The 12,930-nt window shown below is 37.3% G+C and overlaps 1 protein-coding gene across 3 annotated transcripts in view; it reads left to right on the forward strand.

Moving 5' to 3' along the window:
* The window catches only part of DSP (desmoplakin), a 48,094-nt gene extending 35,876 nt beyond the window's left edge, over positions 1–12,218 (forward strand). The window contains exons 18-24 of one of the 3 annotated variants that reach the window (XM_087930822.1): positions 367–560; positions 1,317–1,479; positions 1,826–1,909; positions 3,018–3,125; positions 3,384–3,482; positions 4,056–6,350; positions 8,412–12,218. In XM_087930822.1, the coding sequence (XP_087786948.1) occupies positions 367–560; positions 1,317–1,479; positions 1,826–1,909; positions 3,018–3,125; positions 3,384–3,482; positions 4,056–6,350; positions 8,412–11,600 (6,132 nt within the window). In that variant the 3' untranslated portion in view covers positions 11,601–12,218. The remainder of the gene's footprint in view (positions 1–366; positions 561–1,316; positions 1,480–1,825; positions 1,910–3,017; positions 3,126–3,383; positions 3,483–4,055; positions 6,351–8,411) is intronic. The other 2 variants (XM_087930823.1, XM_087930824.1) reach the window with 2 other exon arrangements.
* Positions 12,219–12,930: the final 712 nt, after the last annotated feature.

The raw sequence follows: 12,930 nt of genomic DNA on the forward strand, positions 1-12,930 counted from the left end.
ACAGCTAATTATAACTTAAGCGTTCAAGCTGCCTTCACATAATGAATGACTCCAATTAATTATGGTTGTTCAGTATACCATAGTTAAACCATAGCTTTATGTGGTATGTTGACCTCATAGAAAAGTCAAAATATTATTATCTGTAACATAATTAGACAGTATAATAAAAATACAGTCCATGGATAAGATTTAGTCTATATCTTTATAGTGCTTCCTCCAAATTACCAAATGCAGAAGCTTAAATCAGATGCAATGTTTGCTGCCAATCTTTAAGTTGGTCAGTATTTTTTTAAAAAAATATTTGTTGATATTTATGGTGGAGATGCTTAAAAAATTATCTTTTTACTTTTGCCTGTATTTTTGCAGAAAATGAAAGCAGACCTTAGTATGAAGAAGTCATTGCTTGGTACTTTGGAAGCCGAGCTGCAGAAGGCTCTCCAGGTTCACTCCCAGTCTTCTCAAACATACCCTCACTATGACTTAGATCTTGGAAAATTTGCTGATAGAGTCTGCCAACTAACAGATCGTTGGCAAAGGCTGGAAAAACAGCTGGATGACAGGTTTGTTTTTTGAAGCAGTGTGTTTGTTTTTTTTCATAATGGCATCATTGCTTTGCGGTGAATTTTACATTCACTGTAAGTACAACACTGCAAGTCCTAGTAAAAGAACTTTCTTTTCAATTAGATTGTGCTATTTCTTGCAAACAGGTTTTCTGGAAAAGTTATTTTTAGGCTACTTTAAATATAAACCTCTAGCCTAAACTTGATCCTGAGAGATTTGTATATAATCCTTTCTAGCTGATAGAGGTAGAAATAACGATTGTCATCATATTTGTAGAATATGCACTTCCAGTTGTATTTTACAAATGATAGTTGCATTTATGGAGCTATATTAAACTTAAAAATACTATTGTGTATATTGTTGCAGGCCTCATTACATATTTTTTTGGAAAACATATTGCTATATAATTGCATTCTTTGCAATCGTGGCTTAACTGAGATTAATCGGCATTACAAGATAATCAAAGGCTGTGAATTTAGAGTGCTACAAAAATTAAATTGGATATTCTAATAATTATCTTAGAGAAGGGACTATGATTCAATGGTAGAAAATGTTTTGTTTTTATTGTGTTTTATGTATAAGACCATAGAGATAATCACTGGCATCGTCAATACCAATGTGGCTCTTGGGTAGCAGAACTGCTAGAAACTAATAGAAGGGATCTTTGCTTCATTTCTTGCATTGATATTTGCATAGAAATCAGCATCAATCGCCTTCAGTAGATCAATCTATATTTGTTTCTTTTTTTTCCCCAGATCGTGGGATTTAGAAAAACAGGTGAAGCAGCTGAGAACCTATCGGGATCTTTACCAGGCTTTGAATAAATGGATCTGTGATGCCAGGCGCCGACAGGACACCATTGAAGCCATGAAATTAGGAGATGTTAGCACTGTCATGAGATACCTGCAGGAGCAAAAGGTATTGTTTTGCTTTAAATACACCAAACTTATCTTCAGAACTATCATGGAATGAATTTGTAATTCATCCTAATGTGTATTGGTATGTTAGTAAGAGCTCATAATATCTTAAAATCAGACTTTAATCCAGTTAAATTTATGCCAAAATTTTCTCTTAACCTGGGCTTCTTTTGTTTCTTTTGTTATTGGACTATACTTCCGGAGGCAGCCAGTTACAATAAGCTATTCTAAACATTCTCACTATCACTGTATCATTGAGGATCCAGTTATATAAATGGACAGATGCCTGCCTACTCTTTAGAATTCTAAGAATTTGATTAAAATTCATTCATTTCTCTTCTTGCCAGAACTTACATAGTGAAATTACAAGCAAGCGCGACAGAGTAGAAGAAGTGATCAAGAATGCAGAAGTGTGCTCACTTGCAATCAAGGTAAATATATTCTAACTGTTCTTCTCAGGATATGTTTTTGCAACAAATTAGTACACATTGTGAAATTCATAAATCTCTGTAATAATAAATAAAATGAGCAAAAGCGCAGACTTCTCTTTGACCTCCTATCTCTGCCTCTGCTCCAAATCTGCTTCAGCGTTAGTAGAATGGCATTCTCCCATTTCTACTACAATCAGATCTTATTTCATCACCAGACAGACACCATTATCTCCATCTTTAATCTGGTAATAACTACTTACTAGAAATAAAGCTAAGTTCAATTTCAATGGGCTATCTAAATAAATGGTTACATGTCATTTTGCGCTATTGTATGATTCTACATTGGCTTGTTTCTGTTTAAAGACGGCAAACCAGTTTTAAACAAAATTTGATTTACATAACATGATTCATGAATGGTCATGCATTATTTGTTTTGGGATTTCTTCATTTATTTGTACTTCACTTTTGTGTTTTGTCTAAGCCTCTAATCAACTTATGCAGGATCAGTGCATGAGCAGTAAAACAAAAACTCATAAAAACAAAAGAAACAAATAGGAAGGATACACAATTACTTTTCTGGTCTTCAAGACTGAGTCTAACTGTGTTGACTTGTTTGAAAACAGTGGTTGACGCAAAACATGGTTTAGGCACAATAGGATTGACTCAGTTACACTGAGACTTAAGTAAGTCTCCATGTAGCCAAGTAAGATATCAGTCAAATCAGTCAGCCCTGTCTGCTGCTTCGTGCTTTTCTGGTATATTTTAGAAAAGGTAATGGGAGACTGAAAACTTCCTTTTTAATTCCTTTTGACACGATTGTAAGATCAAACTATTTCAGAAGCACTTTCATAAAACAGTTTGACTGTTTAAACACATATAAATGAATGACCGGTGTGTATCAAACTATTTCTACTTGGGTAATGCCATATATTGTTGATTTAAAGAACAATCCTTATTTTGGTTAATTTCTTCCAGCTTCAACCCCCTTCTGCTTCACTGTATTGCATTTTTCCACAGGCTTTGAAATATATTGCTTTTAAAAAAATAATAATACTGAAATTCGCAGTAGGAAATACTGTACACCAATACAAATGCTTTGTGCTTACAGGATTATGAACTCCAGGCTGCAGCTTATAGTTCAGGACTAGAAACTTTATTGAACATTCCTGTCAAGAGGAGCATGGTCCAGTCTCCTTCAGGCCTCATTTTACAAGAGGTACATGTCCCTCATGCCAAGTTATTTGCAATTTCAGCAATGTGATATGGGAGTTGTGGGAGACACCAGTTTGGGAGATATGCTGTACAGGGTCATTACTTTCCCATAATAATTGTCCCTAATTTAGGACAATTATTATGCAAGTTTAAGATTAGGCAATTTTGTTTTATGAGAAACAAAAATCTGTTCAAATAAGCTAAAACAATATTTGGGATGGGATGTCAATATACTTTTCTGTCTTTTTCCATTCTTATTCAGGCTGGCGACATTCAATCCCGATACATCGAGCTCCTTACAAGATCAGGAGATTATTACAAGTTCTTGAGTGAAATGTTAAAAAACTTGGAAGATATAAAGGTAATTTATCTTTGGTCATAGACCTTTTGTGAATTTTACAGTATCTCAAAATATTAAATGCTTCAAAGTAAGCTTTAGATTAAAAAGTAATGCCTTGATGTGATGATTAAAAAAAACTTCCTAGCACTCTTAGAATGTTATTTTTTTTTTATTTTTGTTGCTATTATAGTTAATATTGCATATTCACATTGGAGATATAACCTAGTCAAATTGTGGAATCATATGATAAAGATTTTTCTGTGTAAGATCCACTTTCCATGATCTGACAGCGTACACGTGGTGTAACCACAATCCTGATATTGTGTGAATTGTATCCCATAAGATACCAGTTTGTGGAAAAATAAAACTAGTTCACTTATAGATTTTTTTGTGTGCAAATGCAGTTTTCATAAAACAATACTCACCTTGAAAACAATAAAAGATTAGCATATTAAGAATACAGAGGAATTTCCCCCAAATAATTTTATATTATATATTATTAATAATGTTATACGTGTAACTTTTTGCTCCCTATTTTGCAACATTGTGCATTGTTTTGCATGAGTTTGATCAAATTGTCTCTTGATTCTGCAGATGAAAAGCACCAGAATAGAACTACTGGAAGAAGAATTGAGATTGGCCAAAGATGCTAATTCTGATAGCAACAATAAGCACAAGTTCCTGGAACAAAACATGCAGAAGTATCAGGTGGAATGTTCTCAGCTGAAAGCAAAATTCATAAGTTTGGAAGAAATGAAGAGACAAGTTGAGATGGATGGCTGTACAGCCAAGCAAAACCTAGACAAATGCTACGCGCAAATAAAAGATCTGAATGAGAGGATAACAAGGTTGACTTATGAGATTGAAGATGAGAAGAGAAAAAGGAAGCTGTTGGAAGACAGATACGACCAGCAGAAGTCAGAGTTTGAGCAGTTGCAGAAGACAAGGCAGAATGAAAAAGAAAGCCTTGGTTGGCAAAAGATAGAATCAGAGAAAATCATCAAAGAGAAGGAGTATGAGATAGAAAGGTTAAGGGTTCTTCTCCAGGACGAGGGGACACGGAAGAGGGAATGTGAGAATGAGCTGGCTAAGGTAAGAAACCAGTTTAATGAGGAGATGAGTAATATAAAGAACAAGTATGAAACAGAGATTAATATTAAGAAGACCACCATTCATCAGATAGCTGCACAGAAAGAGGATGATGCCAAGAACCTCCGCACTCAGATTGATCGATTACAGAGAGAGAATAGAGATCTGAAGGATGAGATCATCAGGCTCAATGAGACCATATTGGACACAACTGAGCAGCGAAGAAGGGCAGAAGAAAATGTCCTTCAACAGAAGGCTTGTGGCTCAGAGGTGATGCAGCAGAAACAACAGATAGAGTTGGAACTGAAACAGATCATCCAGCTGCGTAACGACGACAACACAAGATACAAGCAGGCCCTTGAAGATGCAACTTTGACCATCCATGAAAAAGTCAAAGAGCTTGAAAGGTTAAAGATTCAACTGCAAGAAGAGGCTAAAAGCCGATGGGAACTTGAAAATGAGCTGGCTAAGGTAAGGAACAGTTATGATGAGGAAATTATTAGTTTAAAGAACAAGTATGAAACTGAGATTAATATCACAAAGACCACAATAAATCAGGTGACTGTGAAAAAAGAAGAGGAAGCCAGTAATTATAGAGCCCAGTTGGACAATGCTGTAAGAGAAAATAGGAGCTTGTGTGAGGAAATTAGGAGACTGAAGAACTCGCTAAGTCAGACAACAGAGAACCTTAGAAAAGTAGAAGAAAATGCTCACCAGCAAAAAGCCATTGGCTCAGAGATCTCACAAAAGAAACAACATCTTGAAAAAGAGTTAAAACAGACTGTTCAGAAATTCACAGAAGAGATTGCCCATTACAAACAGTCCCTCGATGAAGCAGGAAGAACACTTAAGGAGAAAAATAAAGAGATTGAAAAAAACAGAAAATTGTTAGATGCAGAAATAAGCCAAAGGAAATCTGTGGAGGAAGAAAATATTCGCTTGCAAAGGGTCCAGTATGACCTAGAGAAAGCTAACATCAACGCAACAGAAACAATTAGCAGATTAAAAGTTCAAGAACAGGAGTTGGGACGCCTCAAAAGTGAATATGAAAGACTCGCACAAGACAAGAAAGGGAAAGATCAAGAGAGTACAAGGCTCCAGTGCACAATCAAAGAATTGCAGCATCAAAAACACATGCTGGAGGAGGAACTTAATAGGCAGTCTAGAATTGCGTCTGATGAGACTTCCAAAAGGAAAAATGCAGAAGAAGAATTGGAAGCTATGAGGAGAACTTTGAGGGATCAAGCTGTTAAAATCACTAATCTCACTCAGCAGATAGAAGAGGTTTCTATTGTAAAGAAACGGAATGAAGATGATTTGAGGCACCAGAGGGAGGTGCTAGATAACCACATGAGAGATAAGCAGCGGTACATGGAGGAGATAAGAAAATACACTTCTGAGATTGAAGCCTTGCGTCGCCAGATGGTTCAAGAGCAGGAGAATTTAAAACAGGCCCATATTCGCAATGAGCACTTGCAGAAGGCTATTGAAGATAAGAGCAAAAGCCTCAATGAGTGCAAGATAGAAATTGAAAGGCTTCAGTGTCTTACTGAGAATCTGACAAAAGAACACTTGATGCTCGAGGAAGAGTTGCGAAATTTAAGGTTGGAGTATGATGATCTAAGAAGGGGCAGGAGTGAAGTTGATGAGGAAAAAAATGCCACAATTCTTGACCTAAGGAATCAACTGCAAACAAGCAACAAGCATTCCCTGGAACTTCAGGGTGTGATAAATGGTTTACAGAAAGAAAGGGAAAATTTGAGACAGGAAATTGAAAAATTCCAAAAGCAGTCTCTGGAGGTATTCACAAATATTTGATCACACCTTTATTCACCTTCAGATTCTATAATTTTAACACCCAGTGCATTTTCAACCAGTGAATACTGAATGTGTGTGCATCTTAATTTTGACCAGTCTCTCCTCCCCACTGCTCTTTTATTTGGATTTAGGAGCAGATTAAAGTCCCTTCTGGGAATAATTTCAAATGAGATATAAAACATAATTAGATGGCAGTGCATTCCTCAATTTAAAGGAAATTCTTCCTTTCCCTATTTGATATTCTGAAGGAAAGCTGGAGGATCTGCCATACTTCAGTTAATCCACTTGGTCCTATTTCCCAGACTACTGACTTTGGTAGACCATGTCTACATTTATACTGATTTTTTTTTGTAGTTCTGTTTTAAAAAAATCTTTGGACTTGATATAAAATATCCTAAAGGTTCCTCTGTTGAACAAACTGTGCATTTAAAAGTTGTTGCAACAGAGTGTATGTGCAGTTTATTTGTTTTGTCATTTCATTCCCCAAATGCAAATTTATTTATCTCCATAGATTCTTCGATCTTACTTTCTTTGAGCTGCTTGGCATGTTGAGATGCACAATATATAACTCATGCAGTTACATATTGAAGTGTGACCTGAACTGCTTTGCTTTTCTCTTCTTTACAAGAGCATGTGTGTGTCTAGGCTAATGTAATACATAAATTATATGCACATGTTCACATATGCACATGCTTATTTTAAGAACTCTACAATCTAGAGCTAACATTGCTTATTATTTCTCTTATCTGTTGTCCTGCTAATGTATATATGCCTCTGTTTAAAAACATATATACATGTTTGTGAACATGAACATATATTAATGTTATATATAGGTTACTATACATATTATTTATTTTAAATAGGCAGAATAAAATCCAGCATAGACATACATACCTAAATGTGCCTCATGTTGCATTGTGGTCTATAGCCTTTTCCAATTAGGTCTTAATTTTTAAATCAGATCAGACATTCCCCAATTACCTTTTTCCACTATCGTTCTATCTATCAATGTTTCTGAAACATTGATGCAACACTGCAATTTATGCCCATATACTGATTATTAGGAGCAATCGTCCATGCATCATTAAAATGTAAGTTTTATTTGTTTGAAGAAATTTTGAAAAGAATTGGAAAAAGCTCATAAATAATATTTGAACTATGATATTTAACTACAAAGCAATGGGGGCAATCTATATTTACAAAGTGTATCCATTGTATACATTCTTGCAGTCACTCATATTAATGTAGGCAAATGACAAATATATTCTGTGAGTAAACTTATTAGAATAAGTAAACTTACTAAACACACCTGAGTCATATTCATAAAATGCCCTTTCCCTGAAATTGACTGGAATATTCTTATATTAACAGTTCTTTATAAAGAAAATTCAGCTGACTATTTGAAATATTTTATTAAAATTCAATAATTTTCTTCTCTTTCAACAACTCTAATTTTATCAAAGAAAAAAAAGTAACCCAGCCACTGCTAAACCACTAAATCAAGACATTGCATTTTAAATTTTACATTGTAAGAGGTTAAAAAGAAAGCGCTAAATGCCAAGAGAATGTTCTGTATTCCAAATTAAGACTTTTTATTCTTAAAATGAGTTTAAGAGATTGACAATTCTCTCCTAAAGATGTTTATTCAGAACAATACTACTGATTGGACTAAGCCTTTTTAAAAAAGTAATAGTAGGGAAGTTCAGCTGCAAACGTATATGCTGTTACTTGTTAGTAAGTCTCATTAACTTAAGGATACAAACTTCTGCACAACTTTGTACAGAAATGAGATTTAATATTCTTATTTATAACAAGACTGTACCCAATCCATTTTATTTGAAAAAAAAAGAAAGAAACATTTCTATTAGTAAGCCAACCCATAGTAAAACAGACACAAACCTGTGAAAAATACAGTGTTACATTACTCAGGACAGCACTTATCCACAACTCTTAAGGTAGTGGTTAAACTAAAGAGAATAAATAATAAATACTGGATGTTATCACAACCATTCATTTTGTTCCTATTTCTTTTTCTTTTTTAAGGCAACCCACATGATTCAAGAATCCAAAAGCCAGTGTAATCATATCAAGCAAGAACGAGAAACCTTGCTGGTGAAAATAAAAACCCTGGAACAAGACAAGGCAAGATTGCTTAGACTAGAGGAAGATCTGAATCGTACCAAAGGCATGTTGGAATCCGAGTCTCGCTTGAAAGTACGGCTGGAAAATGAGAAGCAGCAGATATTGAATGACTTAAATCAGTGGAAAAGCCAATATTCCCGGAAGGAAGAGACCATCAGAAAAACTGAATGTGAACGAGACAAGAGCGAGAGGGAGAAAAGTGCCATGTTGATAGAAATTGAAAGGCTGCAGGCAGAGATCAAAAGGATCGAAGAAAGGTATCGATGCCGTTTAGAAGAGACAAGCAGGAAAAGCCAGGCAGAGATGGATGCAGAGAGGTTGAATTGGCGGAAGGAAATTGAGAAATTAAAGCAGCGTCCATATGGGGCAAATAGAAGTACCCAGACAGACGAAGACTTGATGATTGATCCTTCTAAATTGCTTTTCAGTGGTTTGCGGAAAAAAATCACAGCAGTACAGCTGTATGAGTGTCAGCTGATAGATAAATGCACCCTGGATAAGTTGTTGAGAGGACAGAAGTCAGTGGAGGAAGTTGCTGCTGAACTTGAACCTTACCTTAGAGGAGCTGGGGCTATAGCGGGTGCTTCTCTTAACACCAAAGAGAAGTATTCTCTGGTGGAGGCCAAACGTAAACAGCTTCTTACTCCAGAGAATACAATCCTGCTTTTGGAGGCCCAGGCAGCCACCGGAGGGGTGATTGATCCCCATCGGAATGAATCATTGAGTGTGGACAGTGCTATTGCTAGAGACCTGATTGATTTTGATGACAGAGAACAAATCTACATGGCCGAAAAGGCAATCACCGGGTTTAAAGATCCCTTCTCAGGAAAAACAATGTCTGTTGCAGAAGCCATGAAGAAAAATTTGGTTGACAGAGAGACTGGGATGCGTCTACTTGAAGCCCAGCTAGCTTCAGGGGGAATTGTTGACCCAATCAATAGTGTCTTCTTGCCAAAGGACATTGCTTTATCCCGTGGGCTGATTGATCGAGATTTGTATAGAGCTTTGAATAATCCATCAAAGCCCTTAATTGATCCTCTTAGTAAGAATGCCATAAGTTACATGAAGCTCCGAGAAAGATGTAGAATTGAATCACACACAGGTTTACTTCTCCTTCCTGTGCAAAAGAGAAGCATGTCTTTCCAAGGAATCAGAAAGCTTATCACCGTTTCTGAATTGGTTGATTCTGGCATCATTCGGGAGTCAACAGCAAATGAACTGGAAACTGGAGTAATTTCTGTTGAAGAAGTCACTGATCGAATCAAAGATTTCCTGCAGGGTTCCAGTTGCATAGCTGGTATTTATAATGAGGCTACTGGAGAAAAGCTTGGTATTTACCAGGCCATGAAAATAGGCTTGGTAAGACCAGGGACGGCTCTTGAGCTTTTGGAAGCTCAGGCAGCTACTGGATTCATTGTGGACCCCGTTAATAATTTAAGGCTTCCTGTGGAAGAAGCTTACAAGAGAGGGCTTGTTGGAATAGAATTTAAAGAAAAACTTCTGTCTGCTGAAAGAGCAGTCACTGGGTACAAAGATCCAGAAACGGGAAATATCATCTCCTTGTTCCAAGCGATGAACAAGGAACTCATTGAGAAAGGCCACGGAGTTCGTTTGCTGGAGGCCCAGATTGCCACTGGTGGAATCATTGATCCTAAGGAAAGCCATCGTTTGCCAGTGCACACAGCATATCAACGAGGCTACTTTAATGAAGAACTGAATGATATTCTGTCTGATCCTAGTGATGATACCAAGGGATTTTTTGATCCCAATACAGAAGAAAATTTGACCTACTTGCAGTTGAAGGGAAGATGTAAAATAGATGAATTAACTGGGCTCTGTCTATTACCACTGAGAGAGAAGAAGAAGGTGGTGCAGACTTCTCAGAAAAACACACTTCGGAAACGTAGGGTTGTCATTGTAGATCCTGACACAAACAAAGAAATGTCAGTTCAGGAGGCCTATAATAAAGGTCTCATAGATTATAGTACTTACATGGAGCTTTCAGACCAGGAATGTGAATGGGAAGAAATAACTACTACCGGATCAGATGGGAGCACAAGAGTTGTGCTTGTAGATAGGAAAACAGGCCACCAATATGACATTGAAGATGCCATTGATAAAGGTCTAGTTGATAGAAAATTTTTTGATCAGTACCGTTCTGGATCTTTAAGCCTCACACAGTTTGCAGACATGATTGCTAGTAGAAATGGAGGTGACGAAGTCTTCAAACATGAATCCGTTATTCGGTCTCCTACTGTATTGAGTGTCAAGAGTTCTTCCATTTTGCTAAAAAGCAGTTCTGGTTCCTTTTCTGATTCTCCAGAAGAAGCCACTCCCATTGCAGCCATATTTGACACGGAAAATTTGGAAAAGATCTCAATTCCAGAAGCTGTACAACGGGGGATTGTTGATACCATCACCGCCCAACGTTTGCTTGAAGCCCAGGCTTGTACAGGAGGTATTATATGCCCTACCACAGGCCAGCGTCTTTCTCTTCAGGATGCAGTTGCCCAGGGCATCATTGACCATGAGATGGCTACACGTCTGAAGCCATCTCAGAAAGCCTTCCTTGGCTTTGAAGGTATTAAGGGGAGAAAGAGAATGTCGGCAGCAGAGGCAGTGAAGGAGAAGTGGTTGCCTTACGAGGCTGGTCAACGCTTCCTTGAGTTCCAGTTCATCACGGGGGGCCTTGTTGACCCTGAAGTACATGGGAGAATAAGTATAGAAGAAGCTATTAGGAAAGGATTGATTGATGGCCGGACTTCCCAAAGGTTGCAAGACATAGGCAGCTATGCAAAAATTTTGACCTGCCCCAAAACAAAGCTGAAGATCTCCTACAGAGAGGCAATGAATCGCTCAATGGTAGAAGACCAAACTGGGCTCAGGTTACTTGAAGCATCTTCTGTTTCATCCAAAGGCATATCCAGCCCATATAATGTCTCTTCAGCACCAGGATCACGTTCAGGATCACGCTCAGGATCACGCTCAGGATCACGCAGTGGATCAAGAAGAGGAAGTTTTGATGCCGGCACAAATTCTTCATATTCTTATTCCTACACAACTGTCAGCAGCAGCAGTCTTGGGCGCTAGACATTAATCAGTGTATCTAATTTTTGTTCTATATGTCTGCTTGTTTAAACAAAAGAAAACAAAAAGATCAAACCTACATATACACATGGGCTGGTGGTAATACTGGTACGGTAGTTGCTTGGGTGAAATAGCTAAGCTACAGCATAGAAATGTAAACCCAAATACAAGCTGAAAAAAATGCTTTCTGGAAGGAGGGGATGCTGTATTTTTCCTTTTTTAAAACAAAAACAAAAACCAAACGTCTAATTTGGCTTATGAGTGTGGTTTGTAAGAAAGCAACACCTGCCTCTGAAAACAGATGTTGCATTTTGTCTCTTGTTTTATTACTCATGTACCCTGCAGAATATTAGCCTAGCATCCATGTTTTTGTATCATTTGTCAGGTTTTTTTAAAGCCACTTTTCCTTTCTGGCAGTAAATGTTTCACCACATAATGATAATAGCCTCCAACTGATGTTATGCTTTATTAGATTGAGCTACTTTCTCAGTCATTTCAGGTTTATTTGGAGTCAGCAATGGTTTTCTCTTTTGTGTGGCTTGTTTTCCATGTAACACCATAGAGGCCTGACTATATGAACTTAATTATTCTTGCAATAAAAGTGTAACCATTTTTAACTCATTTGTATGAACATGTTTACTTTTGGTATGGGTCATCTTCTTGGACTATTTGACTATGCTGCATACTAAATATTTTGTACTGGAGATTTCTTTGGTCCTGGACTGAAAACTTGTGACTAGGGTTAATAGAGACCCAAATATATTTGTTTGGGGGAATAGATATACATCCCTATTTTCTGCTTCACTGAGTACAAAAACCTGTCAGCCTTGGGAACTACCCTTGACATCCTATGCACAGTTCACTCTTAGTGATCCAGCACACGGATATGCCAGCTGCCCTGATAGCTGAAACCTAGAGAAAATGTTGCCTTACATTTGTAATGAAGAACAAGTTAAAGAAAGTGACATATGACTTTCCTTGGCTTGATTTCTCCTCCCTCCAAACGTAATGGTTGGTAGAAAAAATAACCACTATTTGCTCTTCTTAACATATGAGGCAAACCTCTGGTGTAGGCAAGAAGTCCTTTGACATGGGTAGGCAGGTGGAATACCCATATGTCAAATTACCTGATAGATGCAGACGATCAAAGCACGAATGAGCAGCTGATAATGAGCTTCAACTACTACATCTTCAACTACTACAAGGAAATGTCAGTGTTATTAGGAAACATTGTGACTAGTAGGACCTGGAAGTAGCCCATTCCAGATAGTAGCCCATTCCAGATAGTGGCATAGCAGGCAGAAACGTGCTACTTGCTCCTCCACCAAATTAA

This window comes from Pseudonaja textilis, chromosome 3, assembly GCF_049901715.1.
Source record: "Pseudonaja textilis isolate UNSWEBS1 chromosome 3, rPseTex1.2, whole genome shotgun sequence".
NCBI classification, from domain to species: Eukaryota; Metazoa; Chordata; class Lepidosauria; order Squamata; family Elapidae; genus Pseudonaja; species Pseudonaja textilis.